The sequence below is a fragment of the Poecilia reticulata genome, linkage group LG13, assembly GCF_000633615.1.
Source record: "Poecilia reticulata strain Guanapo linkage group LG13, Guppy_female_1.0+MT, whole genome shotgun sequence".
In the NCBI taxonomy this organism is placed as follows: domain Eukaryota; kingdom Metazoa; phylum Chordata; class Actinopteri; order Cyprinodontiformes; family Poeciliidae; genus Poecilia; species Poecilia reticulata.
The window spans coordinates 1,699,483-1,726,621 of record NC_024343.1 but is presented as its reverse complement, the minus strand read 5'-3'; the positions used below and the strand labels follow the sequence as shown (position 1 = coordinate 1,726,621).

Sequence of the window (27,139 nt, the reverse complement as noted above, 5' to 3'; positions counted from 1 at the left end):
TTTCTTTCTTTCTTTCTTTCTTTCTTTCTTTCTTTCTTTCTTTCTTTCTTTCTTTCTTTCTTTCTTTCTTTCTTTCTTTCTTTCTTTCTTTCTTTTTSTGTGTGTGATGTAACCATACTTTGGAGCGCTTCTGCCGCGACGCCATCTTGGATATTTTGTAAATCAAAATCCTTATATTTTCCTTCCACTTCCCTCGTATTAGTTTATAATTGGAGGTGGCAGCTGACGCTTTATGTGGAGAACTTTAGCAGGTAGAAACTTTAACCTGTCAATTTAATTATACAGCTTGGTTTATGGTTTCATAATCTAGGCTGATACGTTAAATGATCAGAAAGAATGCTAAATTATAGCTTGAGGCGCAGTCTGTGTTTCTATGGTTACAGAGCTAAGTAGACCACGTGACAGTGGAGGTGTCAATCTTCCACCGGCTCTTCTCAGGAGGGCATTCGGTAAACAAGTCTTGTCTAATGCGCATGCGTGTCTTAAGGTTTGTGCAAAGGAGGGCTACGTCATAATGGATTGTGACGTGAACAATTATCAAAGGCAACTAACTACTTGCTACGTCATTCCGAAAAGAAACCGTGGTGAGTAGAACATCATATATTTACAGAAAACTTTGAAATAATAATACTAATATTTTTAAAATGGCCGAGTCAAACAACAAAGCGAAAAGAAACATCCACATCTCCATTGACAATTTGGAGGACATCATATTACCGCTTTTAAACACACTGTCACCAGCACAGTGGACCTTGCTTTCACAGGGCTTAAGGGATTCACATATAACAGGCGTTATGTCTGACATGCTTAACAACATTTTCCAGCAATGTGTGGAAAATTCATTGACACTCCTGGTGCCAGTAATGGAAGAAAGCATTGTGCCGGGCATGGAGAGCAAAATTCCASATGAAGATATCAGTGTGCATTTGACCAATATGATTTCCACAGAAATGGCCACCGTTCTGGAGGTGCCACCAGAGGTCTGTGACCATGGCATGGAGTTAAACTCGTTGATGGAACAGGAGATCTCTGAAAAAGTAACATCCATCGCAAATAACATCAAAGAAACCTCTAGTATTCCTGAATCACCTGCTGTATCAGCGAGTGGCTGCATTTCTAACCTGAAAAATTTTAACAAAATGGTTTCCAACACATCTCAGTGTCTACGAGACCATATAAACATAGTCAGGTCGAGATGCGCCGAAAGATACTGGTGTGCCTTCACAAAAAAGCGAATCTCAGGCAGACCTACAACCGAAGCAGAAACTGCTGCTGTTTCTTCTGGTGTAAATTCAATTTTTTCTGTGGCCTCAGTTTGTGAAAGCATCACTGAGATATTAGAGAAATATTCAGACGATTCAGGCGTCAGCAATGGGGCAGGCGATGACGCAGGATCTTCTCCGTCAACGGATACTTTAGAAATTAATGAAATTGCAGACGGAATCAGCAAAACAATTATTGACAACCTTTACTACTGTAAGGCTGAGGGTTCAGTTGCAGAAATAGGTCCACASTGTCCATGTGCACCTAATTTTAACTTGAAGAATATTGTAGGTGATATCAAGAACCTTTTCCTGTCAAAAGGCAAAGCTGATCTTGCTGGAAAAGAAGAAATTGTCAGAAAACCTGAGTTTTCCAGATTTGCCAATGACCAGTTCATCCGCATGGTGTCGTCTTTGGAGACCTCGGTCAAGGATTCGAGTGAGACCAATGTGGTGAAACTGAAACGTGGCACAGGTAGCCCAACCAAACTGATGTTCCCTGGAGCTCTGTCAGATGAGGAGAGGGTGAAACTACTTGAACACGCCAAGACGGACCAAATCCCTAAACTGGATTTTCAGTCCATCAAACCTCAAATTGAGAGGCTGTGTGCAGAATCCATGGAAAACCCCCAGCTAAARGACAAGATCAAGCAGTTTGAAACAGAACTGACAGAAAAAATATATACTGATATCATGAGGAACCATTATAATACACTTCCTGTTCCTTCAGAAATTCCTTCAGATTCCGTCCTCTCCGATGAGAAAATAAGCGACATATCCGGCCAGACAGTGATTTGCCCTGAAGTTTTCTGTGCCAGAATAGAAGATGAAGTGAGGAGATTTATTCAGAACATCTTTCTTTGGATCAAAAACGAGGAAACAAATCGCATAAGTGAGACCGACAGGGTGTCCAACGTGATCTCGGAGATCAATGATCAAGTTGGACAAATATATGACACGTCGAACCAACTCCCAAGACCCATGTGTCCAGAGCTCCGTGAGGCAGAAGGGGAAAGGGACTTCACCGCAGCCATCCCAAGTGAATTGAAAGATCAGCCTCAATCTGAACTTCCTTTAAAAACGGATATTGACTCCTTGATTCAGACAAAGCAGAATCTCACCGAGGCGTCACTGAGCGATCAGTTTGGAGCATTAGGGATTAGAAATGTCTCATTTGCAGATGTAATCCCTAACTTTCAGGGGCTGAAAGCTGAAACCCCAGAGCAGAGGATGAAAGAACTAGAGGAAGGCATGGCGTGCTTTGTGATGAGGACAGTGTTAAGCTGTTCCGAGGAAAACGGTGGGCCCTTGAAGTCCRCTGACATGAAGAAAATCTTGTATTACTTGTCTGGGGAGGAGGTAGAGGACATCACAGACTTTGCCATCAGCAAAGACAATGAAAACATTAAACATTTTGTTCGAGACCTCTACAGCGCTCTGAAAAGCCAGTTTGGTTCTACTGAAGATGTGTGGAGGGCCGCAACACTGCACGGCGGTCGTCCTTTTAAGGGTGCCGTAATATCATATTTAAAAAGCTACATTCAATCCACACCCCCAAAAGATCCGGTTCACAAGTTCTTTTCGGCAATCACAAAACCTTTTAAGAGCTTCTGCGGAAAATAGAGAGGCTCTTCTACCTGCCAATAGAGTGCAGACCACAATCCCAGTTAACACAGCTAACATTACTTTTTACATTGACAAATAATTTGGCATTTGATGACATAGACTAGACAGAATTCCAGAATAAACACTCATTAACCTATTATTTATTTCATATTTTAGGTCTGGTCATCAACCTAAAAATTAAAAATCACAGCCTGGCCCTTTTATATCTGGAGTCTTACAGTTCCTGTTTTCTAATTGGATATTCTAAATGTTCCCCTGTGACAGAAAGGTCAACTCTGAAAAGAATGGCTGCCGCTTGTACACCTGGGGTCTTGCAGATTAGGTTTTCGCCGGGTACTCCGGTTTTTCCTTTTAAAAACCATTCATGTAATCTAATTGGATATTCAAAATGCACCCCAGTAACTCTGAACTCTGAAAAGAAAGACCATTGCTTTTATATCTGGGATCTATATGTGGGATATAGATCTATATCTGGGATCTACAGTATATCCCAGATATAGATCTGTAGAAACATTTCAAAGTTTGAAATGTCAAACTTTGGCATTTCAAACTCTTATTATAACTCTTATTACTTTGATAAGTAAGAGTTATAATAACTCTTATTAGAACTCTTATTATAAGAGCTATAACAACTTATAATAACTTATTATAACTCTTATAATAAGTTATTATAACCTATAWTATAACTCTTATTATAACTCTTATAAGAGTTGTAATAGTTGTTATAACTTAAAATATTCTGTTAGGATTCGTCTGTGTTTAATTTTCGGGTTTCATTTGTGTTTCTGTTTTTTCTATTTCTTTGTTTATTTACTTAGATCAACCTGTATGGTTAATTTTTTTGTTTTTGGTTTCTGTGTCTTTATTTGTGCATTTGGATTTCATATTATAGTTTCCTTTTCTGTTCATTGTTTGTGTTAGTTTCAGACTTCTTCCTTTGATTGTCTCCATTTGCGTTCATCTCCCTTCAGCCGTTGGCTTCAATCTCTTGACATCAGTGTGTTTGAAGCACTTTTCACCTGATTGCCTCATCTGGAGTTTACGGAAGAGGATTAGAGCCACTGAAAGAAAAAGAATTATAATAATAATAATAATAATCAATTTAATTTATAATGCACTTTTCATTAATAAAAATCTCAAACCCAGTGCAGCTAAAAACAAATCAAATCAGCAATCAAAAAAAGTCATTTAAAAGCGGAGTAGGATTGTCTAAAAAGAAAAGTTTTCAGGCCGGTTTTAAAGTCAGACAATAATTGCAGGGCTCTCAAATAGTCCAGGAGAGAATTCCATAGACGAGGAGCAGCCACAGCAAATGCCCGATCACCCATAGTCCTTAGTCTTGATCGAGGAAGGTGGAGAAGATTACAGGCTTGGGATAGTAAGGATCTAGAAATTGAATGTGAAATAAGGAGGTCCTTCAAATAATCTGGTGAGGTTCCATATAGACAATGATGAGTGATAAGTTAAATTTTATACTGAATCCTATAAGTTTCAGGAAGCCAGTGAAGCTCGATGTGATGTGGTCAAATTTACGAGCTCTCACTAGGATCCTGGCAGCACTGTTTTGAATATATTGAAGCCTCTGAAGGTGTTTTCTGTGGACTCCARTAAACAGCGAGTTACAGTAGTCGAGCTTGGAGGAGACAAAGGAATGGATGAGGGTCTCAGCATCAGAACGGGAGAGAGATGAACGAATTTTGGAAATATTGCAAAGATGAAAAAAACAGGTTTTAAACAGGTGCTTAATGTAATTTTCAAATGTGAGATGAGAGTCCCTTTCGATCTCCAAGGTTTGTAAGAATGGAGGAAATGGGAATGTCTAGTCCAGAGAACAAAATACTCATCAGAGTCGAGGATTGAACCTGGTGAGGCGTTCCGATCAATATGACCTCGGTTTTGTAGCAGTTCAACTGAAGAAAGTTATGATTCATCCAAGTCTTAATCTCCTCCAGGCAGGACGTTAGCGCAGTAAGTGAAGGTGAAGTTGAAGATGATCCCGTTCTAATGTAAAGTTGTAAATCGTCCGCATAGCAGTGAAATGAAATGTTATGCCAATTAATGATTTTACCTAAAAGCAGCATGTAAAGAGAAAAAAGCATTGGCTCTAGAACTGACCCCTGCGGGACACCACAGGACACACTAATGGCCTGGGATTTGGAGTTGCCAAGGCAGACACATTCCAGCCTAATAGAAAAAAAAGATTGAAACCATTCCAGGATAGATTCACCGAGAATCTGGGAAAAAGTCACAGAGAAAAAGTCAAAATTTGAATTCTGACTTTAATCACAGAATTCTGAGACTAAAGTCAGAATTCCTTTTTTATTCAGTGGCTCTAATCTTCCGTAGTAGCTCATGTTATTATCTATGTCAGTGTTTTTCAACCACTGTTCCGCGGCACACTAGTGTGCCGTGAGTGATCGTCAGGTGTGCCGTGGAAATTATTCAATTTCACTACGGTACCGTATTTTCCGGACTATAAGCTGCTACTTTTTTCCTTAACTTTGAGCCATGCGGATTGTAGCCCGCTGTGGCTTTTCTGTGTATTTTTCTTCAACCAACAGGGGGCTCTCTAGCAGGAAGTGAATCATTGGAAGTCAAAATTGTAAATCAAAGAAGAACGGCTAATTTTCATTTAGAACAAGCACATGCTAGCAGCAGGCACGACGGAGAAATGTTTTCATATCATACAGTTTTTAAGTTGAGGGCTGTTGATCTGGCACTACAGGAGGGAAATAGAGCCGCTGCACTTAAGTTGGGTGTGAACGAAACCATACTTCGGCTTTGGAGACGGAGTGCTGCGTCCAGCAGATTTATTAGGACGAGGCATTCTGCTGGGTCCTAATGGAAAACCGAGAGCAGCTTCCAGTTTTTATTTTATTTTWTTAATTGAGGGTGCTAGTATGGTGCGCTCTATAGTCCGAAAAATACGGTAATTGGTTTTAAAAGATTTTTTGAAAATGAATTGTCTGCAAATAATGCCATCTTCGAGTTTCTGCTGTAGTAGTAGGAAGAGCTTTGTCTTTCTTCAATTTCTGCCAGGAAATTAGCTGTTTTTATCCAAACATGCACAGGTTTCACACCAGGTGGGTAAAATATACAGATATGGACATTTTGTACATGCAACTCTTCATATTGTAACAGTGAATATGAAGTGAAATGTTTCCCAAATATTATTGCTTCTTTCAGAATAAGAATTATTTTCTGTATTCTGGCTATAAGATGCTTGTGGATTAGTTTGTAAAACAGTTTGAAGTTTTCTACAACTTCTTTAAATTTAACACCACAGTGTTGTGGCACTGTTCAGGGGTATTTTTGAAGTGGATATGTTAAGTGCAATTTGAAATAAGAAATGTAAAATGTGATAATACATTTTTGTGTTTATTTGATTCCTATTCGAGAGACTTTGATAAGAATGACTATATATAGGCGGCTACAGAGTATCTTTGTTTCCATTTTTGGTTGGTGGTGTGCCTCGGGATTTTTTAAATTAAAACAGTGTACCTTGACTCAAAAATGGTTGAAAAACACTGATCTATGTATCATTGTATGGGTATGGCAAGCTGGTGAGGAAATTACATATTTATTTTATCACTCTGCATAAGTTTACAACCTTCTTACTAACAGTTTCCAAAATTCAAATGACAAATTAAAGAGAATTAAAAATGAGACGTCCTTTAAATTATGGCGTTGCTGCCACCATTTAGCTTTTTGCTTACCGTTGCTAATTTACTTAGATGTTTAACTTCTACTAATATTTAGGTGGATTCAAGCTCCTTTCTTGCTCTCGGTGAAGGCAGATGCTTTTTTCCTCTGCTCCCTCCCTGCCCATGCCTGCCCTGCTTGCTCTGTTTTTCTCCTGTCTTTTTCTATATTTTTGGAGCCTTTTTTTGCACATCCTCCAAATCTAGAAATTATAGATCTGGTCAACCAGTCTCTCAATGCAATTGATCGAATTTTCTCAATGAGAAGACTGGGCACAGGAGAGCCCTCTTGTCCTGTGGGGACACACCCGGCGGGATTCACCTTGGATTTATTCATGATAACAGGATTTCTGCTGCTAGAGCTTGTGGATACCTGATTTATCGACAAATTTGTGACAGACTTGGCCGAACTAGCGAATACTCAGACTGTTGGTGTGGACAAGTTGGATATCCTCAGCCCAGCTGAGGACTCTAAAACTCGCTAATGGGATTGAATCGATCTTGGAGAAGTTGCTAGTTTCGGCTCAGTGGAACAACCAAACTAATTTGGATAATTGGGAACTGAGGGGGGTCGTCCTGCCTCAAGTGGAGGAGTTTAAGTATCTTGGGATCTTGTTCATGAATGAGGGAAGTAGGGAGCGGGAGATCGACATGCGAATTGGGGCAGCGTCTGCCGTGAAGCGGGCGCTGTACCGGTCCGTCGTGGTGAAAAGAGAGCCGAGTCAAAAAGCGAAGCTCTTGATTTACCGGTCGATCTATGTTCCCACCCTCATCTATGGTCATGAGCTTTGAGTCATGACCGAAAGAACGAGATCACCGATACAAGCGGCCGAAATGGGTTTTCTCTGCAGGGTGGCTGGGCTCTCCCTTAGAGATAGGGTGAGAAGCTTGGTCATCCGGGAGGGACTCAGAGTAGAGCCGCTGCTCCTCCATGTCGAGAGGAGCCAGTTGAGGTGGCTCGGGCATCTGGTCAGGATGCCTCCTGGACGCCTCCCTGGTGAGGTGTTCCGGGCACGTCCCACCGGGAGGAGGCCTCGGGGAAGACCCAGKACACGCTGGAGGGACTATGTCTCTCGGCTGGCCTGGGAACGTCTTGGGGTTCCCTCGGAGGAGCTGGAAGAAGTGGCTGGGGAGAGGGAAGTCTGGGCCTCCCTTCTGAAGCTGCTGCCCCCGCGACCCGACCCCAGATAAATGGATGGATGGATGGGAACTGAGATGTATCGGAGAGACTTTAGGGAAGATTTAAATTTATAATTTACCTGACCAAAGACATTCTGTTTCTGAATTGGTTTTCCTGTGTTGCTTTGGAAGGGCTGCATATTTCTAATCTCCTTGAAGATATGTAAACATAACGTTCCTTCCCACCTCACCCCCTCTTGTATCCATGCAGCTGTGGAGCTGAGTGCTCCCAAGGACATTTCTTAATAACAACATCTTGTCTGACTTCTGCACAAAGGCTGAGCAACGTGGTTTCATGGCTCTGAGATGTCACCGCCTTCACTCATGTATTTGTTTTGGCCTTTGTTTTGTCTGAATGTTGCCATGTGCCCTAATGTGTCCTTTCCTCTTTTTTATTTTATTTGGTCAGAAACTGCGGAGTAGTCACTTTTAACCCAGAAAAGGAATTAAACAAACTTGGAATCCAGAGACTCTAGTTCAGTGGTTCTTAACCTTTTTTGAGGTACCGAACCCGCCAGTTTCATATCCGCCTTCACTAAACCCTTCTGCAGTGATAAATAAAATATGATTCCCCGCCCCCCCCCCAAATTCAAGACATAGGGGTGACCCAAGAGTCTAGTTGGGTCACTTTAAGAAGATCACCAAGTCTTCTTAAAAGGTAGAGTCGCTGAGAACAGTTCTTCAAAATAAAGTCAGTGTTTTCAGCAAAGTTGAGCTGACTGTCCAGGAACGACCCAAGGTATTTAAAATTTGCCACAGTTTGCCACCAATTTCTCTCGATGGCCAACAGGTTGGCCATCGAGAGAAATTGGAACCACTTTAAGGTCTTGTTTAGATCATTTAATTAGCTCTACATTCTTAAGAGAATGAAAAATTAACAATAAATAATAAAGACTTTGCGGTATTCCGATTTAGTAATGTAATTATATTAGTTGTGTTACCACCCGCACCCCACTAGAGACAGTACCAACCCTGAAAAGATGCGACTAAGGAGCAGATTTAGAAGTACACCGAAAGCTACAGAATTTGGTAAACACGGTGAGCTTTGCTGAAGTAATTAAAGACACAAGTTCAAATCCATGCTGAGAGTGGAACTCCTTCAATCAGTGCTGGCTAAGCAATGTAACGTGATCCTCTGCAGCAAGTGATGGCAAAGCGGGACATCATCACAACTTTACACAAGTGTGTCTACCTCCGCGGCAGATGCTCCGCCAAACCCCTGAGACGGACTCATCACCCAGGTTAAGAGTCACTGCTCTAGTTTATTAGTCACTCTTTAGCTTATATTTTAGAAACTGTAGAGTACTCACTATTTAGATCAATATTAGATTATTTTTTAGGTTATTATGCAGAGAGACTCCTATTATTGCAACCCAGAAAAGGAATTAGAATGAACTTAGAATGTTTGTTCAACATTATTAGCTTTTTCTTCTTTTGCTCTTTCTTTTAGTTTGTTATTTTGTTTGTATTTCCTTTTAAGTCCTGTAAAGGACTTTGTATTGCCTTGTTGCTGAAAATGTGCTATATAAATAAAATTACCTTTACCTTTACCACTATAATTTAGTTAGAGATAATCATTATAATCAACAGATAGATGCTAGTTCCTGCTAACATTTAGCCAGATGGATAGCATTTAGGTACTTCTACTAACAATTAGCTAAATGTTAAAGGCTGCTGTCATATTGCTAGATGTGCACTTCTGCTAACATTTTGCCAGATATCATCTGGCTAAATGTTAGCAGAAGTGCTGGTGTTAACATTTAGATGTTAAGATTCACAGAAGAGTTCAAAGTAAGTTAACATTTAGGTAGATCCTAGATGCTACTAACATTTAGCTAAATAGTCACTTCTGATAACATTTAGCTAGATGCTAATTTCTGCTTATATAGATGCTAGTTGATTGTTAAATTTAGCCAGATGCTAACTTCTGCTATAATTTAGGTATAATTTATAATAATATATAATATAATTTCTAAGATTTAGGTAGCTGTTGCTACCTAAATCTTAACTTCTGCTGGTATTTACCTACATGATTAATGTTTATAACTATCATAAATGAACCAAATCCCCAATTCTAGACAATTCACACAGCCTAATGTTAAATTATAAGTAACAGCAGAGGCCAATTAAAAAAAAAAATTACCCCTATTCCCGTGATGTTGTGTAAGAAAAAAAATTAAATGATTTGCAAATCCCTTTCAACCTATATTCAACTGCAAGTATTTTAACATTTTACAAAGATAAGCTATTTAATGCTCAAAGCTTTATTTAGAAACTTTAAATTTGTTTCTGTCTTGCATCTGCGCTTGCTGAAGTTGGACCACAGACTGCTAAAAAAAAAAAAAAAATCTCAAAGCCTCCTTCATGCATACCTTGGGTTATTATTGTAAGTACCTGCTTTAAGCCGCTCCTTCCAGAGAGGATCCATTTCTGAGAAAGCTAAAGTGGAGTTCACTTTCACTGTAGCCACAACTTGACCTTTCATCTCCACGTATTCACATTATATTTCACAGCTCTCCATCAGATAGCTGCTCATTGTTTTTAAATAAACTCATATCTGAAATTTCATCCCAGTTTTTATTAAACAGAGCTCACGCTGAGTGCTGATGCTTCAGCCAGCAGCCTTGACATTTTCCCACAGTCTGACTCATCACGTGTGGCTTAAACCAAATGACCCCAAAATGAATTGTGTGGTAAATATTATGGCTGCATATTACCTTAGAATGAACAATCTTTTATATTTAAGTATCATCTCATTGTTATATGAAATGAGGTGCTCTGTAGTGAAAAAGAATATGTTTGATGCTGTTTTATGAGGCGTTCAAGGCTTTGTCTTTACAAAATGCAAACTGTCACATAATGCAACAGACAGTAAAAGATATTGAACTAGTCTCACCAAAGGAGGAAAAGTCCCGAGGAGGAAAAGCATATTTGGGCAACAAATGCCTCTGGCACACACCTGCTTTTCATAAGCATGTGTTGCCATGTTGAGCCCCCTCTTCTTTCATTACAGTACTTGTGGTACCTAGATACTGTAAGTACCATAAATATCTATTTGATAAGTTCCTAGGTACCAAATGAAAGAAGAGGGGGCTCACACCAAGCACTTACCGTGCGTCAAAAAAACTTGACGATTCAAGTTTGACTCGTGTGCACTTTTGATACGTTCACACGAAACGCGTTTTGAGTGTCAGGCACGTCTAGTTTACATTCAAAGTCTATGTGGAACATCAAACATGTTGGGCGACAAGACGAGTCTGGATGCTGAAAATGCGTTTGGTGTGAACGCACCATTAGACCATTATGTGGCAATTTATTTTTTCAATATTTTTAAACAAATAATGGTCATATAAATGGTAAAATCTTCCCCAGAATTTAGTGCTTTAATTATCTATTGTATTTATTATACCCCGTTGCTAACTACTTTTGTCAGTCGACTCTTATGAAATCTGACAGGTTATGACCCCTGATTAAACTGAAAGTACCCTGGCCTGAACTATCACTGATGCTACAGAGCCATATTTGTCTTATAGTGGACTATATTTCCAGCAGTTATTGGGGGAAAGGTGGAGTACACCCTGGACTCAAATGCTAAATCCTTGGTTGTCATTGCCTAAAAGCGTCCTTACTGTGTGTACGAATTAACGCATAGTTGGCACAAAATATTAGCCACCACAGACCATTGTAGAGAGAGAAAAGTGGAATTTTCACTGAAACCTGAGAAATTTAAGAAATTTCAATGCTTTTTCCTAGAAAATGTCTTAGTTTTTTCTAGCAAATTTTCAACTTCTGAAACTCAGAAATTTCCACATTGTTTTTTCTTGAAAATTTCTGAGATTAAGAATTTCTGCGTTTAGTAGTGTAAATTTACCCTTTTACAAAAAAACAAGACAACAAACAGACAACAGCTGAAAAACAACAAAGTTCCTCAAGGATGCCTGGGTTGCTTCCTCTGATACAAAGCAATGCTGGTGTTCAGGAGAGCAATAAATATATCAATTAATACTGTAAATACAGAATATCTAATATCTCCACTAGATGTCAGTATAAGCTACACGCTGAACCTTTAATATGCGTTAACAGATCGTGATGAATCAGCAAACTGCAGAAATTTCCAGGTGGGAGAAAAAACAAACAAAAAAATCTTCATGTGTAAACTACCAATTTCACTTACAAAGAAATAGCACATTGTCCAAATAACAACAATCTGAGACGGGAAATGTAGGTCTGACACGAGCAAATAGGGACCAAACCGAACCAACAATGAGAAACATCTTACAAGAAAACAAACAAAAAACTGCACATTAACAGCACTCTCTGCTCGGCCACTAGAGGGCGCTGTTCTGTGTGCAATAAGTGGAGGGTTCTTATGCTGTAAGAATCAATGCCACAGGTTCCAAAAAATATATAAAAAATTGTCACTTTAGCATCTTATTTAAATTCATAATCCAAACGTTTCAGCGTGGAAAAACAAATTAGACTTTTTATACACTTTGAATTGCCTTGTTGCTGAAAATGTGCTATATAAATAAAATGACCTTACCTTATCTTACCTTACATACAGGTCGTTAATTGATGACCTCGATTAAAAAAAAAAAAATCTAGAAATCCTAAAAAAAATATATATATATATATTTCTTCAATGTTTAAGTATGTTAAACCCCTTAAAAGTGATTTTGTGTTATTTCTTCTATGTGGGGTAAATTAGCTCTACAGGAACTGCAGGATTATTACTCTTGTTCTCTTGCCCCCAATCCTTCCACCACTGAACACTTCAATTCATGGGAAACTTTTTTTCTTCATTCTTCTTCTCCCCCCTCCCCCCTTTCACTCCTTCAAGATGTGATCGAATGTTGCCTCTGGTGATTTTACATCATTTTTCTCCGCCTTCCAGCAATCCGATTTCAGTGGCTTGTGTGGGTTGGATCTCCTCCATAGCGCCTCAGAGTAAGACCAACCATGTGACAAAAACACTGGGCTTATTAGAAAGCCAACCTGACAAGAAGGGTTTTATTGTCCTGGGACAAAAAGTCACTTCCACCGAGATCCACGAAACTGCAGCGTGCATCACTTACGTTTATTAGCAAGAGGCATTATATCAAAACGACAGATTAGGAAAATATACTTTGCCTTACAAAGGTATTCAATTATGTATGATAATGTAAACTGAATTAAATTGTTTTTACCTGTTAAATTTTTTACTTTTGTCACATTAAGTGGAAGAAAATTAATAAATGATTGTCATACATTTTCTTTTACAGATAATCTGACAGTATTGAAATGTATTTATAATTAACATTTTAATTTCACAAATGTATTGAATATGTTTTGAATCTTTTTAGGTTCATATGTCAAACAGCTTTACACATACGGTTGATGCTTTTGTCCACTCCTCTGGGAAGTTAAGTCAGTTGGATGGAAATTTTATCTGAACCTTAAATTTCAAATCTTGTTAAGTGTCAAGAGTTTTCAGTTAGATTTAAGACTCCGAACTTTGACTACGCCATTCTAATAATATGGTTTGTCCTCCATCAACAGCATCCTTGAAGCAACTGAAGAAAAGCTCGATGTGTTTAAGTTAGATGTTGCCGCTGGGAAGTGATGACTAATAGTCAAATCCCTCGTTCTAAAACATCCGCCACGCCACCTGGTTTAGTTCCGCCCTGGGCAACTGTCCATATCAAAAACCGCCCCTGCTAATAGTTCTGTTGATGATTTCCCTACAGGTGAGCTCTGAAGGCAAATGAGGAGGATTTTTTAAATATTTTTTTTTCCGGGAGAAGCACTTTCTTTAACGGTACTTCTGAAAGGCACTAATTTGTTAGTCGATCATGATTTTTTTTTATTGTGATGTAAACAAATCAAATAGAGATGTTAAGATTAAGTGAACACAGAAGCAAAACGAAATGTGCGAAGAAAGAAGAGTCTAGTGCAGTCCTTTAGGTATCTGTATGCATTTTTGAAAGAAGAAAAATAATAGCTACATTACGTTGCTTATGATAATAAAAATAACACTATTAATAATGAAGAGGAAAAAATGGTAATAAAGTAATAATATTGCCGATAATAAATCGACACCGTCTGCTCCCGAGCGGGAATGAAAATCCTGCGATCTGAATGCAGGATGCAAAACAAATACAAAAAAGATCCAACAAAACTTTTCTTAATGTAAACAGAGAAATCTTTATTAGATTAGAATTTTTAACAGCACAGGAAGACACACAAAAACTGGTCCAAGTTTAGACGAGGGGATGCTTAACAGGAACAAACATCTTCTAACTTCTAACTTCATCTCAAACTCTTCTGGATCAAGCTGACCTACATCTTCGGTGCCCAAACTGAATTTGGCCCTAAGCTTGACACGCTTTGACGTCGGGATTTTAGGTCGACACCGATTCACTGCCTCGGTTTTTTTTTTTTTGCGTTTTTTTGTTACGTCCGTGGTGTGTTGGCACAACCACTCCATGATGCTTGCGTTACCATGGGAAACGTAGGCAAGCTCGAATTCCTCCACGCATGTTCCCAGAGAGTGGGACTCCTCTCCTCTCTGAGGGGAGGGGCCTGGAAGGTAACCTGCGGTCACGTCTCTCTGGAGAAGCCGGGGGGGGGAGAGTTCAAGCTCAGATCGGCTTTAACCCTCTGCTCTCCTTCGGTGCAACCCTACACCGGGCGGCTGTACCTGCTGGCCGCGGAGCAGAAACACAATGACCCCCCAGTCTAAAGAGGTTAATCTCGCTCCTCTGACTCCTCCCCATGTGGTCACTCTGCGCGTTACGAGTCGCACCACCTCAGCCTGCCTTTAAAAGTGGGAGGGTTGCGCCAGACAGCGCCAGAAGAAGCTCGCCAGGGGAGCTGTCTGCGCTACGCGTGGTGCTGAAAAGTGCCAGCCGCCCACCATCATGTGGTCAGTCTTCTTTGTCCTCCTGTCCTACCTGGACAGAAACGTGGCCAGGGGCGACTTCCCGAGCCTCGCTTCGGACGCGGACAAGGAGAGCAAGGAGATGTTCTCCATGGTCAACGGCACCTTCTGCGCAAAGACGTCCCAGCTGGGGGGGAACGTCCTCTACCAGGTGTCGGACGGAGCCGAGGTGATCCGCACCGTGGTGAGCCCCGGCGGGCAGCTGGTGACCTGCTCGGTGGTCGTGAACCGGACGGAGGTGAAGTCGTTCGCGCACGAGTGCAGCCTGGGGCTGGAGGAGCGGAGCGGAACCAGCCGGCGGCCGGAGGAAGAGGAAGAGGAAGAGGAGGAGGAGGATGAGGCGCGTTTTGCGCGCATGGATGAAGCCAGGCTGGCGTGCCGGGAGTTTGAGGAGAGCAGGGCACACAGCGGCGGGRAGGATGAGCAGGGGAAGGGTCTGAGGAGATCCAAGAGGGGCTTCACCTACCCGGGGACCCTTTGGTGCGGAGCCGGGAACATGGCGGATAACTACAACCAGCTGGGTAAGAGAGAGGCGACGCGTTGTCGAAATGAAATGATCGCACGCGCATATACACGCCTGAATAAACGGTGACCCCGTGACCTCCTTTCCGCAGGAGACTTTGCAGACACGGACAGCTGCTGCAGGACCCACGACCACTGCCCCAACGTCATCCACGCCTTCTCGTCAAACTACGGATACACCAATTTCAAATGGCACTCCATCTGCCACTGTGACTGCGATGAGGAGTGAGTAACACTGAAGGCTTAGTTGAGTTTTTATTGTATTGAAACATGTAAATGGGATTAAACATCATTAAAATAATTATTTTGAGTTGTCCCTAGCATGATGTTATTACATCTAATGCACTGTGTAACTCTTGTATAAGAACCAAAGTGTTATGATGGCCAGGGTAGAAAGAGTAGATGTGTGTTTTAGGGTAACCAGCTGGTATGGGACAACCAAGAACTTCTGTGAAATCAACTTTGATCTTTATATCTTATTATATTATTATTCCCTCATCAAAAAACATATCTGGAGTGTTGATATGATCCTTTCATGAAGGTTTGAGGAATCCTTGAATCTCTCATGGCGACCATTTAGGAGACCATTAATGCTCCTGGTGGAACTGCAAGCCTCCTTAGCATAGGAACTATTTCTCAGTCCAACAACGTTTCTTTTAAGTCATATGAAAAAAAACATTTTTATAACATGGTTTTTTGATTGTGCTGTGGCTGGAAAATACATAATACTGCCTTTTTAAATTAGCACAAGACACGGTGAGAAATACTGTATACTTTGAAAGTGGTGGTAAAAAGCTTATAAGTAACAAGTTTCTCCTGCTGTGTCAATTACTAAGACAAGAAATTTGAAAAAAAATCTATCCACTTAAAGAACAAGGAGAAAAGAGACTGTAAAGTAAACAATTTTTAATCAGTGAACTCAGGGAAGTTTTATGGGTTTCTGTAAAAAATAAATAAATAAATACTGACGAAAAAAAAGAAGTGCTTGAAATAACCACTTTATACTAACTGAGTGTTGTGATTGTCAAGGAAAACATGCTCTGTCATTTAGGGAATTTAATTCGTTGGTCGGCTCTCGTGTGCGCTGTATAGCAGGTTTTAAAATCAAAAAGCCACCGAGCATGGAGGATCCATTTGGAAGGTCAACGGTGTTGACCCCACATTTATAAAACACTGCATAAGGCCTTAAAATCCTGGTTCACCTGAGACAAAATTAAAGATTCACTTGTATATTTAAAGCAGAATCAAGTACAGCAAAAAAATTAAAACATTATTTTATATGTAACTTGCCAGACACAAAGATGTGGGCACATCATATCCTCTTGCTTTGTTCGTTTTGATTGACTCTTATTTCTTCCTGCAGGTTGAAAGCTTGTCTGAGACAAGTCAACGACACATCCTCCAGGGTTGTGGGTCAGGCGTTTTTTAACGTCATCGGTGTGCCCTGCTTCGATTTTGCCTACGAGGAACAGTGCGCTGAGCGCCACTGGTACGGCCTGTAAGTATCACCGCCCAGTTCAGCAGGCCGACAACTCGTAAGGCTGCAGTTCATCATGAATTCTTTATGAACTTTCTTTCCTTTTGTCTCCTTTGTCCCGCAGGTGCAAACGATACGACAAATTCCCCATTGCCGTGCTGAGAGAAGCAGTGCCGTACGACTACGGCGGTGTTGACGTCATAGACGAGCTGACGGTGGTGCCACCCAAGCGGGAGGAGTCCAAGAAGAACGACGAGGAAGAGCAGCGGGAGAGTCCCACTCAAAGTACGATATCGGAACCGTCGCTAAGGAACGTTGTCATCGCCGCCGAGGACTTCATCAAGGTGCTCGCCACCGTCTCCACGTCTCAAAGCTCCAACGCCAACTCCGACAAGGAGGAAGCGCAAACCTCGGAGAAGAAGAAGAGGAAGAACACTGGGGCGAAGAAGAAAGCAAACAGAAAACATAAAAAGAAAGGGAAGGGCAGGAGGAGGAAGCAGAAAACGGAGGCGGGTGTGAAAGCAGAGGAAGGAGCTGCGGGAAGCAAGGCAGAAGACATCTTGTCTTTGAGCAACTTCATCAGCGAGTCCAACAAACGCGATCAGTCAAGGTTTGATGCAAACAGGGTTGATGACAGGGAATTTCAGCTTAGAAGGACAGATGAGCCCTCCAATCAAGTCATGAAAGATGAGCCTACCTCGGGTAAAGAGAAGGTTTCCATTACGTCACCTCTGAAGGTTCGGAAGATGCCGGATGAGTCAGTTGAGGGGATGAAAGAGGAAGTCCCTTTATCAGAAAGCCCGATGACTCTTACGACACAGAAAGTAAAAACTAGAGGACAAAAAAAGGGCGGGAGAAACAGCAGCAAGAAAAATTCACCTCCTTCCTCTGAACACCATAGATTAAACTACGTAGACTCTGTTCCAACGATTATTGACTTACTGCCAACCGTAGAACCGGAGCAACGTAGCTCCACTACTACAAGCACTGCCATTGTTCCTATTGTAGCCCCCAAAGTGCAAAGGAGCAGGTCAAAGGAGAGAGGAGACAAAGAGAGGAGAAAGAAAAGAAAGAAAGTCAGCTCAGACACTCTCATTGTGCCTTCTGACCCTCAGGAATCCTCTCCTGAGAGTTGGACAGCGTTCCCTCTCTCCGGGTCTCCTACTTCTGCATCAGCCCCACGCATGGAGCAGCTGCTTTTAAGAGCGCCGTTTTACAGACCGGACAGTCAGGTTACGGCTCTCAGCCCCAACTTTTCTGCCTCAAAGAGGCGAAGGTCAAAAGAGAGAGTGCCGAGAAACAGAAGGAGGAAAACAGTCATCCTTCTCTCCAGTCAAAACCTGTTTTCCCACAGCGGCCCTGAAAATGCTAACCTTGTTCCCACAACTCCTTACACCCTGGTCGGTCGGCCGGGTTTCGCAAGCACCCCTGCGCTGCGAGACACAGAAGCTCATGATGAATTGAGGCTCTTGACAACAGCCGGCCCCACGGTGAGCACAAATCTCAACGTGCTTCTAAGCAAACGGCAGAAATCCGACCAGGAACAAAACGAACCAGAGACACTTCCAACTTCGCCAATCAAGGTCAGATTCGAAAAGTCCTGGACGACCACGTCTGCAGCTCAATCCATTAGTCCGCTTCAGTTCTCTATTGAGAGAGCGAGAGCACAGTTCAACAGGAAGAAAAGGAGGAAGGCATTGCAGTTGCGTCAACAGCCATAGACCCCTGTGCTTCGGGCGTAGCTGGACCAGGAAGGCTTTACTCTAGAGGATATGTTTGATTATACTGCTTAAAAGAATGAAATCATACAATCACTGATTGTACTTTGAGAATGATCTTTTTCAATATTTTCTCCCGGATGTCAGAAATAAAATTTATAAAATATTCTTTGTGTGTTTGTTTGGAGAAATGGTTTACGTCTGTGATAAAATCCTGTAGAGTTGTATACAGAAATTGCTACACAAACCAATAAGGCTATTTTAGAAAATAAGTTTTTGGCCCCGTTTTTAAGCCCCACCTAAAGCTGATTACTGTCTGACCAGTAGAATCAAGACATCTACTACATTTCAAAAGTGTGGACACAACATCATATTGAATTGAATGAGATGTGTCCAGACTTTTATCTGGTAATGTAAAGTATGTTTAATTTATTGTGTGCCGGTTAAAAAAAAAAAAATCAATTTACAATAAAAATGTTGGGGGGGGTTTCAATAAAAGAATGCTCCTGCCCCAAAACAGAACTCTGAGGTGCACCCTTGAACGTCTTCAGAAGGGCCCAAAAATGCAGTAGGTCAAAAAATAAAAATAAAAATGCAAGTCAGACAAGTTATAAGACAAAAATTCTTCCAATATTGCTCAGAGAGGATTTAATTGGCAAATGCAAACATATTGTTTAAAATATCCGTAAATAAATTTATTTATATTGTAAAATGGTAGTTTTAAAGTTTTGATCTACAAAAATCTTCTCAGTATGCCAAAGTTACCAATAATTTCTCCAACAGCTAAAGGACACTTTCGAGACTTAAAAAGAACCACAGCTGCTAGCTCAAATTTTTTAGAAATATTTTTTAAAACTAATTAAACATAATGCTTACTGGGATTATTTCCATGTGCTGAATGTAGGATTGTACCCCAGTGTTACTAAACCAAAATATTTTTTTAGCAAGTTAGCTGCTAGGGAAGTTTTATGTTTATTTAAAAGAAATAAACATGTCATTGAACTGTCAGGCATATAATGTGTAGACAATACTCTATCATTCAAGCTTGAGATATTATAAAAGTACCGTGAAAATTTAAATTAATTTGTATAATCCAACAACACTACCACACTAGTTAGCACCTAGCATTCTTGCTAGTTTAATACTTTGTGCGCATTATCCCAACTGGAAATGTCTAATCACAGAAAAACTGAATGTATAAACTGCAAAGGCTTAACTGTAACCTTCTTAAACGTCTTTCAGATGATTTTGTAATCCTTAATTTTCAAACTGTAGAACGGACACAATGAAAACGCTGAGTCTGTGCAGTTTAGTTAGTTTTCTGGGTGGTACAGACCTTGATCCACTTGTTGCCTCCAACACAAATTGGATCACTTTCTCATCCACACAGATTACACCTTCATTACTTTCACTTCTTACATTTTAGGGTTGTAAAACCCCGTGGTCAGGTGATTTTCTACATGCTTACATAATACTTTATATGAAGAAACTTCAACAGGCACAGCAGCCACATTTGACCACTGTTACTGTGATGTTACAAGGTTTTTCATTGAAGAACTTTATTGGAAAGTAATACAAACAAGCTGAGTAAAATCCCACACCAGCACACACATGAGAACACAAACTGAGGAGGTGAGGACTGCAGGTGTATGAAGACAGCAGATTTTTATAGCAACTGAACTCAGGAACGCAACAAAACAGACTGGGGACAATAATTTGACAAACTGAGAAAAACGAAGAGGCATTTATGCTGGGAAGGTTGGTTCCTGTGATGGAAGGCAGGTGAGTTAATGAGCAGATGAGAGACAGCTGGGGAGTGCAGAGAGCTAAGACATTAGGAAATCAGGAAACAGAAAATTATCACTAACAACAGACTGAACAGTGCACAACACACACCGCCAATGTACTCAACAAAGTTAATTACCGTAGTTGGTTTGTTCATTTAGTTTATCTAAATGAAGATAATTTATGATGTTTGGGAAAAATAGGAAAACAGAGTGAATACCTCACATTCGTTTTGCTGGAGCATAGGGTTGGTACACAATAGTTCAGTGACATTTTCAGAGAAATGCTGTGCTATGAGCGTTATCTTTTGGGAGTTTCAGATTGGTGGCTTCTAGTTATTATTTTCAGAAAGGACATTAAACTGTCAACAATATTTAGCTCATATCGCCTGCCAAAATATAGTCTAAACAGAAACAATTTATGAACTGCAAACGAGATTAAATGTCTTTCTATGAAAAAACATTTTTCACTTTTCACTGTCCACTTAAGGTGCAAACGTGTTGAGATGGAAATAAATATCATGTTTTCAGTCTTTAAAGCAAAACTTGGCTCGACAGGGGAGAAGATTATCTTCAGACAGAAAACATGCCAGTATAGCTTTGAACTATATAAAATAATGAAAGAAAAGAGCGAATAAAAGATAAGCAAGGATTGGTCAGTCTTAACTTTAGTATCCTTAAAACATAGATATTTTGAGTTTTTTTCATATTAAAGGTGATAGTCGCTACATTTGCAACAATTTTTTACTTAAACACATATGTAGCTAGAGATAATAATAATAATAATAATAATAATAATAATAATAATAATAATAATAATAATAATAATAAAAAGATTTCATAAGTACACACCAGAAATTATTTGTATTTTGACAGCTTTGGAGTGATTTTTTTTCTCTATTTTTAGATTTTAGAACAAAATGAATCTAACTTTTACAATTGAACGAAATCTCAAGCTGAGACCAAAAGAGTGAGTCATTCATAAATATGCAAAATGAAGAAAGATGGGTAGTCCACTTAAAAATGCTAAAGTACATACAATAAAGTTAAAACACATAAATTTACTATTACAAGCCTCGTATCATTGCTGCCATTCTAGCCAGACATTGCATGAAGTAGAAGAATTCCTAAACCCACCTACTTTTATTGCTTCTATAATCACAAACATTTACGATTTTGTAAGAGCGACAGAGGAGGGTCCAGAGCGCAACGTGTGGCTCTGGAGCCGCAGGCTGCAGATCCCTGATCCAGACTCCTCTGTGCCAGCCTACGTCATGCCCTTGGGATGGTGGACACAATGTTATCTACAGGAATGTCTGGAGTCAAAAGAGAGAATCTGCAGTAAAGGCCAGCGTCCAACTGCTTCACCAGGTTCCCTCTGTACACCAATTTATTATTAGACACCAAAGACAGTCCTACTCAACAACCGAGTGGAGATAAAAACATAACTTAAACCACTTTTTTAAAGTGATTCATCTAAAAAAAAGAAGAAGAGAGAAATAGAAAAAATTACATTTGGAAGACAACAATTTAACATACTATTTTTAAAAATGCCATGTAAACTTATGTCAACTTGAGCATTTTACATTTACACAAAACTTATCTTTTCATGCTATATGATATCGTTACTGGTGTATTAAAGCCCAAACAAAGATGTTTTTTCTAAACAGTTTGGAAAAACTACTTGCTTTGACCTTAACCACTGGTACTACTTGTGATAAAGAAGCTTTAGAAAACCAAAGAGTGATTAAGGGACCTGTAACAAGATGGTCCAGACCTGAAAAGACTGAACAAGTTTAAATTTCATGGGAAGATTAAATAAAAAAAAAAAAAACCAAAACAACAACAACAACAAATAAAACATGCTGACCTGATAGAAGAATGACAAAGATCAGAAGTTCTGGACTAACAGTGTTCTGACAGTGAACACAAATCTGACCAGAACGTTTTCAGAAAGCAGCTTCAGCTCAGTGCCAGACAGGTTTTCATATTCAACACCTGCTGTCAGCTTACCTTTATTTTGAATACATTCATTTGGTGAAGCTAGTATTTCATTTTAAGAAGTATCTTTACAATAAGAGAAAACTTTTCCGATACATTCTGGGAACAGAATATTATATGGAATGACAAAGTTAAAGCAAATATTTTTGAAGCAGAAGCATTTAGAAGACTAAATGATTTTTAATAGACTTTTTTTCTGATGAATAAAATTCTGGCTCTTCCACTAAATTCTATCAAGCAAATATAATTGAAGCATCTTTTAATCAATGTCATGCTTCCTGTTTCACAGAGGTACAAATATGGCACGAATTAGTGGAGTCACTTTTCAAAATGGTAAAGCAAAGAAACATGCCGAGCAATAAGAAAGCTTAAGGTTCGTGTTGTTAGAGGGCCAACAAACACTCAAGTGGCCAATAGTGTAAATCTCAAGGCAGTTCAGTGTCGAACATGAACTCACCTACAAACTAACTGACCTACTAAGAAAAAGCAACTTTGTAAAAATTTGAAGAGGCAGCCTCTAGTCTTTATAGAGTAAAAAGCTGTAGCAAATTCACTCATTTTAGTATCAAAAACTGTCAAGTCAGTTTTGCTATGACAAATGTTGGACATTTTTTATTCATTCCCACAACAGAATTTTTTTAGAAGTAGAAAACATAATCTAAATGCTTCTCTTCAAAAGAAATATTTGCTTTAACTTTGTTGTTCCACGTAATTTTATGTTCCCAGAATGTATCGGAAAGGTTTTCTTCTACTGGAAAAAAAAAACAAGATGTTTTAGTTTTCACAGCTACATAGCAGCTGCAGCCCGCAGTTCAATTTGAATAGGCTGAGGAATTAACTTTGTGTCGCCCCCTGCTGGCACTACCTCTTCACTACGACTCAAACAGATCGGATTTTGATTCTTCCACATTTTTCAATAGATAATAAAAATTGCCTTTGAAAAAAAAAATGTTTTCTTAAATAATGATTCCGTTTCCAATGGTCACAAAATGAGTTCCAGAAATTTTTGTGCCTGATAAAAATTTAAACCCATCTGTCTAATGTTTTTGTGACAATTTTTTGTGCTTTTATGATAAAATTTTAAATCTAATTAAATCTATGCTTTCTTTTCTAAATAAAAATTTAAAATGACAGAAAATATTTCAAAATGGGTTTTATTTCAATCATTTCAGTATTTCTGCTCCAGTACAATACAGAAAACAGACACAATTTAACCAGAACATTTTAAATTTAGGGAGAAAAACAAAGTTGTTTTGAGAAAAAAGCTTTGTTGATGAAACACCTGTAGATTACACAAACTAAAACATTTTTGTGCTGAACTAAATTATTTATGCACATTTCTTTTGTTAAGGCTATCTGACACGTTATTGGCTGCTGCTAGCAAACCAGCCAATCCCAGAAGCTGAATTCAAGAACAAGGCGCTGACTGGAAGCGTCCCAAAGTGCAGAGATAAGAACGACTGCAGAAGTTAGCTTCTCTGATAGAAATAAACTCATTTCCACTAGGGGTGCACCGATTTAACATTTTCAGAAAAAAAGAAATTGATATTGGCCAAAATTGAAATGGGCAGGTCAGGGTTTTTAAATGATGGACTGTAACTGGTTAGTTCAGAAAACTGCAATCTGTGCACCCCTAGTTTCCACTGCGCATGTTAAGGTATATTTGCTGTTTCAACAACCAAACTAACCAGTTGTAGTCTTCATCATGCTGGACTACACTTGATTTTTTCTTCTCAATCTCTGTGTGAAGAAAGCATCTCTCATGTGGACGATCAAATTACCACTATCAAACTTTCCAGGCCTTAGCTGCTGCATTTCTATCTATGCTTTGGCTACGTCAAACAAAAAGGGTTGCTCTTGGCGTGGACTTTCATGTGGCGCACCAAGTGGTCCCTTCTACTCAGGGATTTCCCGCAGACGCCGCAGGGAAACCCCTTCACACCTGAGTGGATCGACTCGTGTCGCTTCAGTCCCGATGACTGACTGAATTGTTTCCCGCAGGTCTTGCAGACGAGTGGATTGTGACTCTTGGCGTGGTGCAAGAAGCAATGATATCGTGTGAAGCGTTTCCCGCATGTTTGACAGGAATAGAGCTTCTTGGCTACACGGACGGCCCTCTGCTTGATCGCGGGCTGCCTCGGGACTCGCGGTTTGGCCAAGTGGGATTTCATGTGGCCCAGCAGGTGGTCCCTTCGACTGAAGGACTTCCCGCACGCACCGCAGGCAAACGGCTTCTCGCCCGTGTGGACTCTCTCGTGTCTCTTCAGGATGTAGGGGCTGCTGAAGCTTTTCCCACATGTGTTGCAGAGGAGTCGCTCGGCCTCAGCGCCAGTCAAGAAGCTGGCGTGTGGGTCGAGCGGTTTTCCGCCAGAGCCGTTGGTTTTCTTGGGGTGGATCAGCTGGTAGTTCTGGTTGAACGACTTCTTACCAACCCCGCACCTCAACTTGTTTTTGCGCATGTGGGTGCTCAAGTGTCGGATCAGTCTGGATCTAAACTGAAAGGTTTTCTCACAAAAGCCACACCCAAAATACTGTGTGCCCGCGTCAACCGTAGAGCCCGACACCAGAGGGAGGTCTGTGTTTATATCGGCCGCATGTGCACCTTCGCTTCCTTCGTAAGATTCCTCCTTAGGTACAAACACGGCAAGAGGCTGGATCTGGTCACCTACGCTGGTTCGAAGAAAACTGGCGCATCGTTCTGACACAGAGCTCTCCCCTTCCTCGCAAGTAGGAGTTGGCAGGAATCCGTTTGTTTCCTCCTGCGCTTCGAGCTTCCGTTCCCCCTCAGAGCCGCAGAATTCCTTCTGTTCCTCTTTGATTTGTGGAGGTTCTGGTTCGTCCTCGACTCCAGTGCAGATCCTGTCCTGGTCACAGAGCAGCTGGTCAGTGGGTGTGTCCTCCACGCAGAGCCGTTGCCGTGTGAGGTCTGCAGCGACAAAAAGACAAAGCAACTGAAGGGCGGAAAGGTGTAGTATCCATTTAAGAATCTTGTCAAATGAAGGAGAAAAATAATCTGATACTTTACATTTTCAAGACTTGGATTTTGAAAGTCCTCATCAGGACCACTGCTACCATTCTGAGCAGGAAACCAGTGTCACATTTTTTTTAGGAAAAACCAGCAATGCTCTGGTTGGAGATGCACCGATCCGATAATATCTGTATTGGTCCTGATATCAAAGAAAATCTAGATTGTGAATCGGTAACAATGTGCCCGATCAATAATGGCAAATCTATTCAGTCTAACTCTATGCTTTGTGCTCAGATTGATGACATTCTTTATCATCTATTTAAAATTCCTAATTGCACTTTCTGAACCATTTGAAAGAAGGGTTGTTGCAGTTTATTTTCACATGTTGTAGGTAGTCAACCTATTGTTGTCAGATTCAGTTTCTAATAACTATAATAATAATAATAATAATAATAATAATAATACTAAAACCATGTATTTATAACAAGAAAAATCTGAATATTCTGAATGTGACCGGATAGAATTGGAAATAAAAGAAAAATAGGTCTAAGTTTACATCAGAGTGCAACAAATATCCTTCTTTATAACACCTTTTCATTCAAATATAACAACAGAGACTAACTCTAAATTGTGTTATTTTGTGATTTTCATTTATTTAGATGTCAACTTTTTTTTTAAGTTAAATTTGATTAGAACCAAAATGCAACAAAAGCCATTTGCCCCCCTGTGTTGGCTAACCATTCAAATGTGCTGGGGAAAACCATTAGAAACTTATGTGACTGGAAAGAGCATTCAAATACTGAAAAATAAACTAATATTCTTGTAATTCTTGCTCATAATCCACCCAAGGCCATTCTCTAATGCGTAGTTTTGTGCTGTTGTAGTAATGAAACTTAGTGAGCATTGAAGCCCCTTCGTCTCTGTCCTCACTGTAAACCAATCAAGCCTTTACAAATTTCACAAGCTTTAATCGCGCGGTTCAATATGGTGGAATCAGACAGTACATAGTGTAAAAACATTCCTACTTTAGTCAAGAACTCCAAGACACTAACAAAGATAAAAATCATAAAAATGTGTCCACTAAAAATATTGAACAGCGTTTTCACAGTAGAAGAGTCATAACGGACTAGTTTTTTCTCCCTACCTTCCTCATAACAAGCATTCAGAGTGTGTCTGTGTGTCTCCTCCTCCTGCTCTGCTTCCTCTTCCTCCAGGGTGCTACAGCAGTCCTCCTCTTCCTGTTTCACCCGTGCAGGTCGTGGTTCCTCCTGGTCCCGGCTGCAGCTCGTCCCCCTGTCAGTAGCCAGCTGCCCGGCAGAAACCGCCACCACCATGCTGACATGTTGCTGCGGGAGGCCTGGGAGAAAAAGACAATGAACGACTGTGAAGACGGAAGATGATGAGAGTCTGGAGACTATCGGAACAAAAATTGGTTTACATTGTTATACATATTTAGAAATATCTACCAGTTCCCAGTGCTTAGTGTTCTTTACAAAATTAAAAGTTTATTAAACTTTGAAAGGGTCAACTTGCATTATTATGCCATTATTGTTGGATGTGAACTCAAAATATTATCGTTTATTGTAATAATTACTGGGACAATTTATCATCAATGTGAGCTGGATGATAAATCTTCTAAAACTCATAAGTTTTAGAAGATTTAAAACAAAACGAAATTTCAAAAAGCAACATTTAAATTCTGATTTCATTTATCCAGGGGGAAAATAATATATCCTAATCACACTTAACTGTAATTTCGCCTCTTGTTAAATCACTGTTTGACTTTGACTGAGCACACCGTTTGGATAGATGAGTTCAGTAAATCACTTTAGTAGAACCCAGAACTGGAAACTACCTGAAGCTTTTTCTGCTGCGCTGAATGCAGCTGAAATTGTCCGTGTGCCTTATCTCCTTAGGATTACAAAAATGATTTCAATGTTAAACAAGTGACTCAGATATCTTGAGAAAATAGAAGCTATATA

At 40.0% G+C, this 27,139-nt stretch overlaps 2 protein-coding genes and 1 long non-coding RNA gene across 4 annotated transcripts in view; 1 reads left to right on the top strand and 2 right to left on the bottom strand.

The window, feature by feature from the left end:
* The window catches only part of LOC103474146 (uncharacterized), a 13,788-nt gene extending 860 nt beyond the window's left edge, over positions 1-12,928 (bottom strand). The window contains exon 1 of the long non-coding RNA XR_535117.2: positions 12,312-12,928. This is a non-coding gene — a long non-coding RNA (uncharacterized LOC103474146). The remainder of the gene's footprint in view (positions 1-12,311) is intronic.
* Positions 12,929-13,112: 184 nt separating this feature from the next.
* Positions 13,113-18,572, top strand: proca1 (protein interacting with cyclin A1). The gene is made up of 4 exons (XM_008424910.2): positions 13,113-15,208; positions 15,302-15,434; positions 16,573-16,707; positions 16,811-18,572. Exons 1-4 carry the CDS (start codon positions 14,668-14,670, stop codon positions 18,405-18,407), a joined length of 2,406 nt encoding a protein of 801 aa, XP_008423132.1. The 5' UTR covers positions 13,113-14,667; the 3' UTR covers positions 18,408-18,572.
* Positions 18,573-23,327: 4,755 nt separating this feature from the next.
* LOC103474144 (zinc finger protein 436-like) overlaps positions 23,328-27,139 on the bottom strand; it is a 4,719-nt gene continuing 907 nt past the window's right edge. The window contains exons 1-3 of one of the 2 annotated variants that reach the window (XM_008424909.2): positions 26,907-26,991; positions 26,302-26,514; positions 23,328-25,115 (exon numbers count right to left, since the gene is read on the bottom strand). In XM_008424909.2, coding sequence (XP_008423131.1) covers positions 24,022-25,115; positions 26,302-26,491 — 1,284 coding nt within the window. In that variant the 5' untranslated portion in view covers positions 26,492-26,514; positions 26,907-26,991 and the 3' untranslated portion in view covers positions 23,328-24,021. Of the gene's footprint in view, positions 25,116-26,301; positions 26,515-26,906; positions 26,992-27,139 lie in introns of those variants that run through there. The other variant, XM_008424907.1, reaches the window with a different exon arrangement.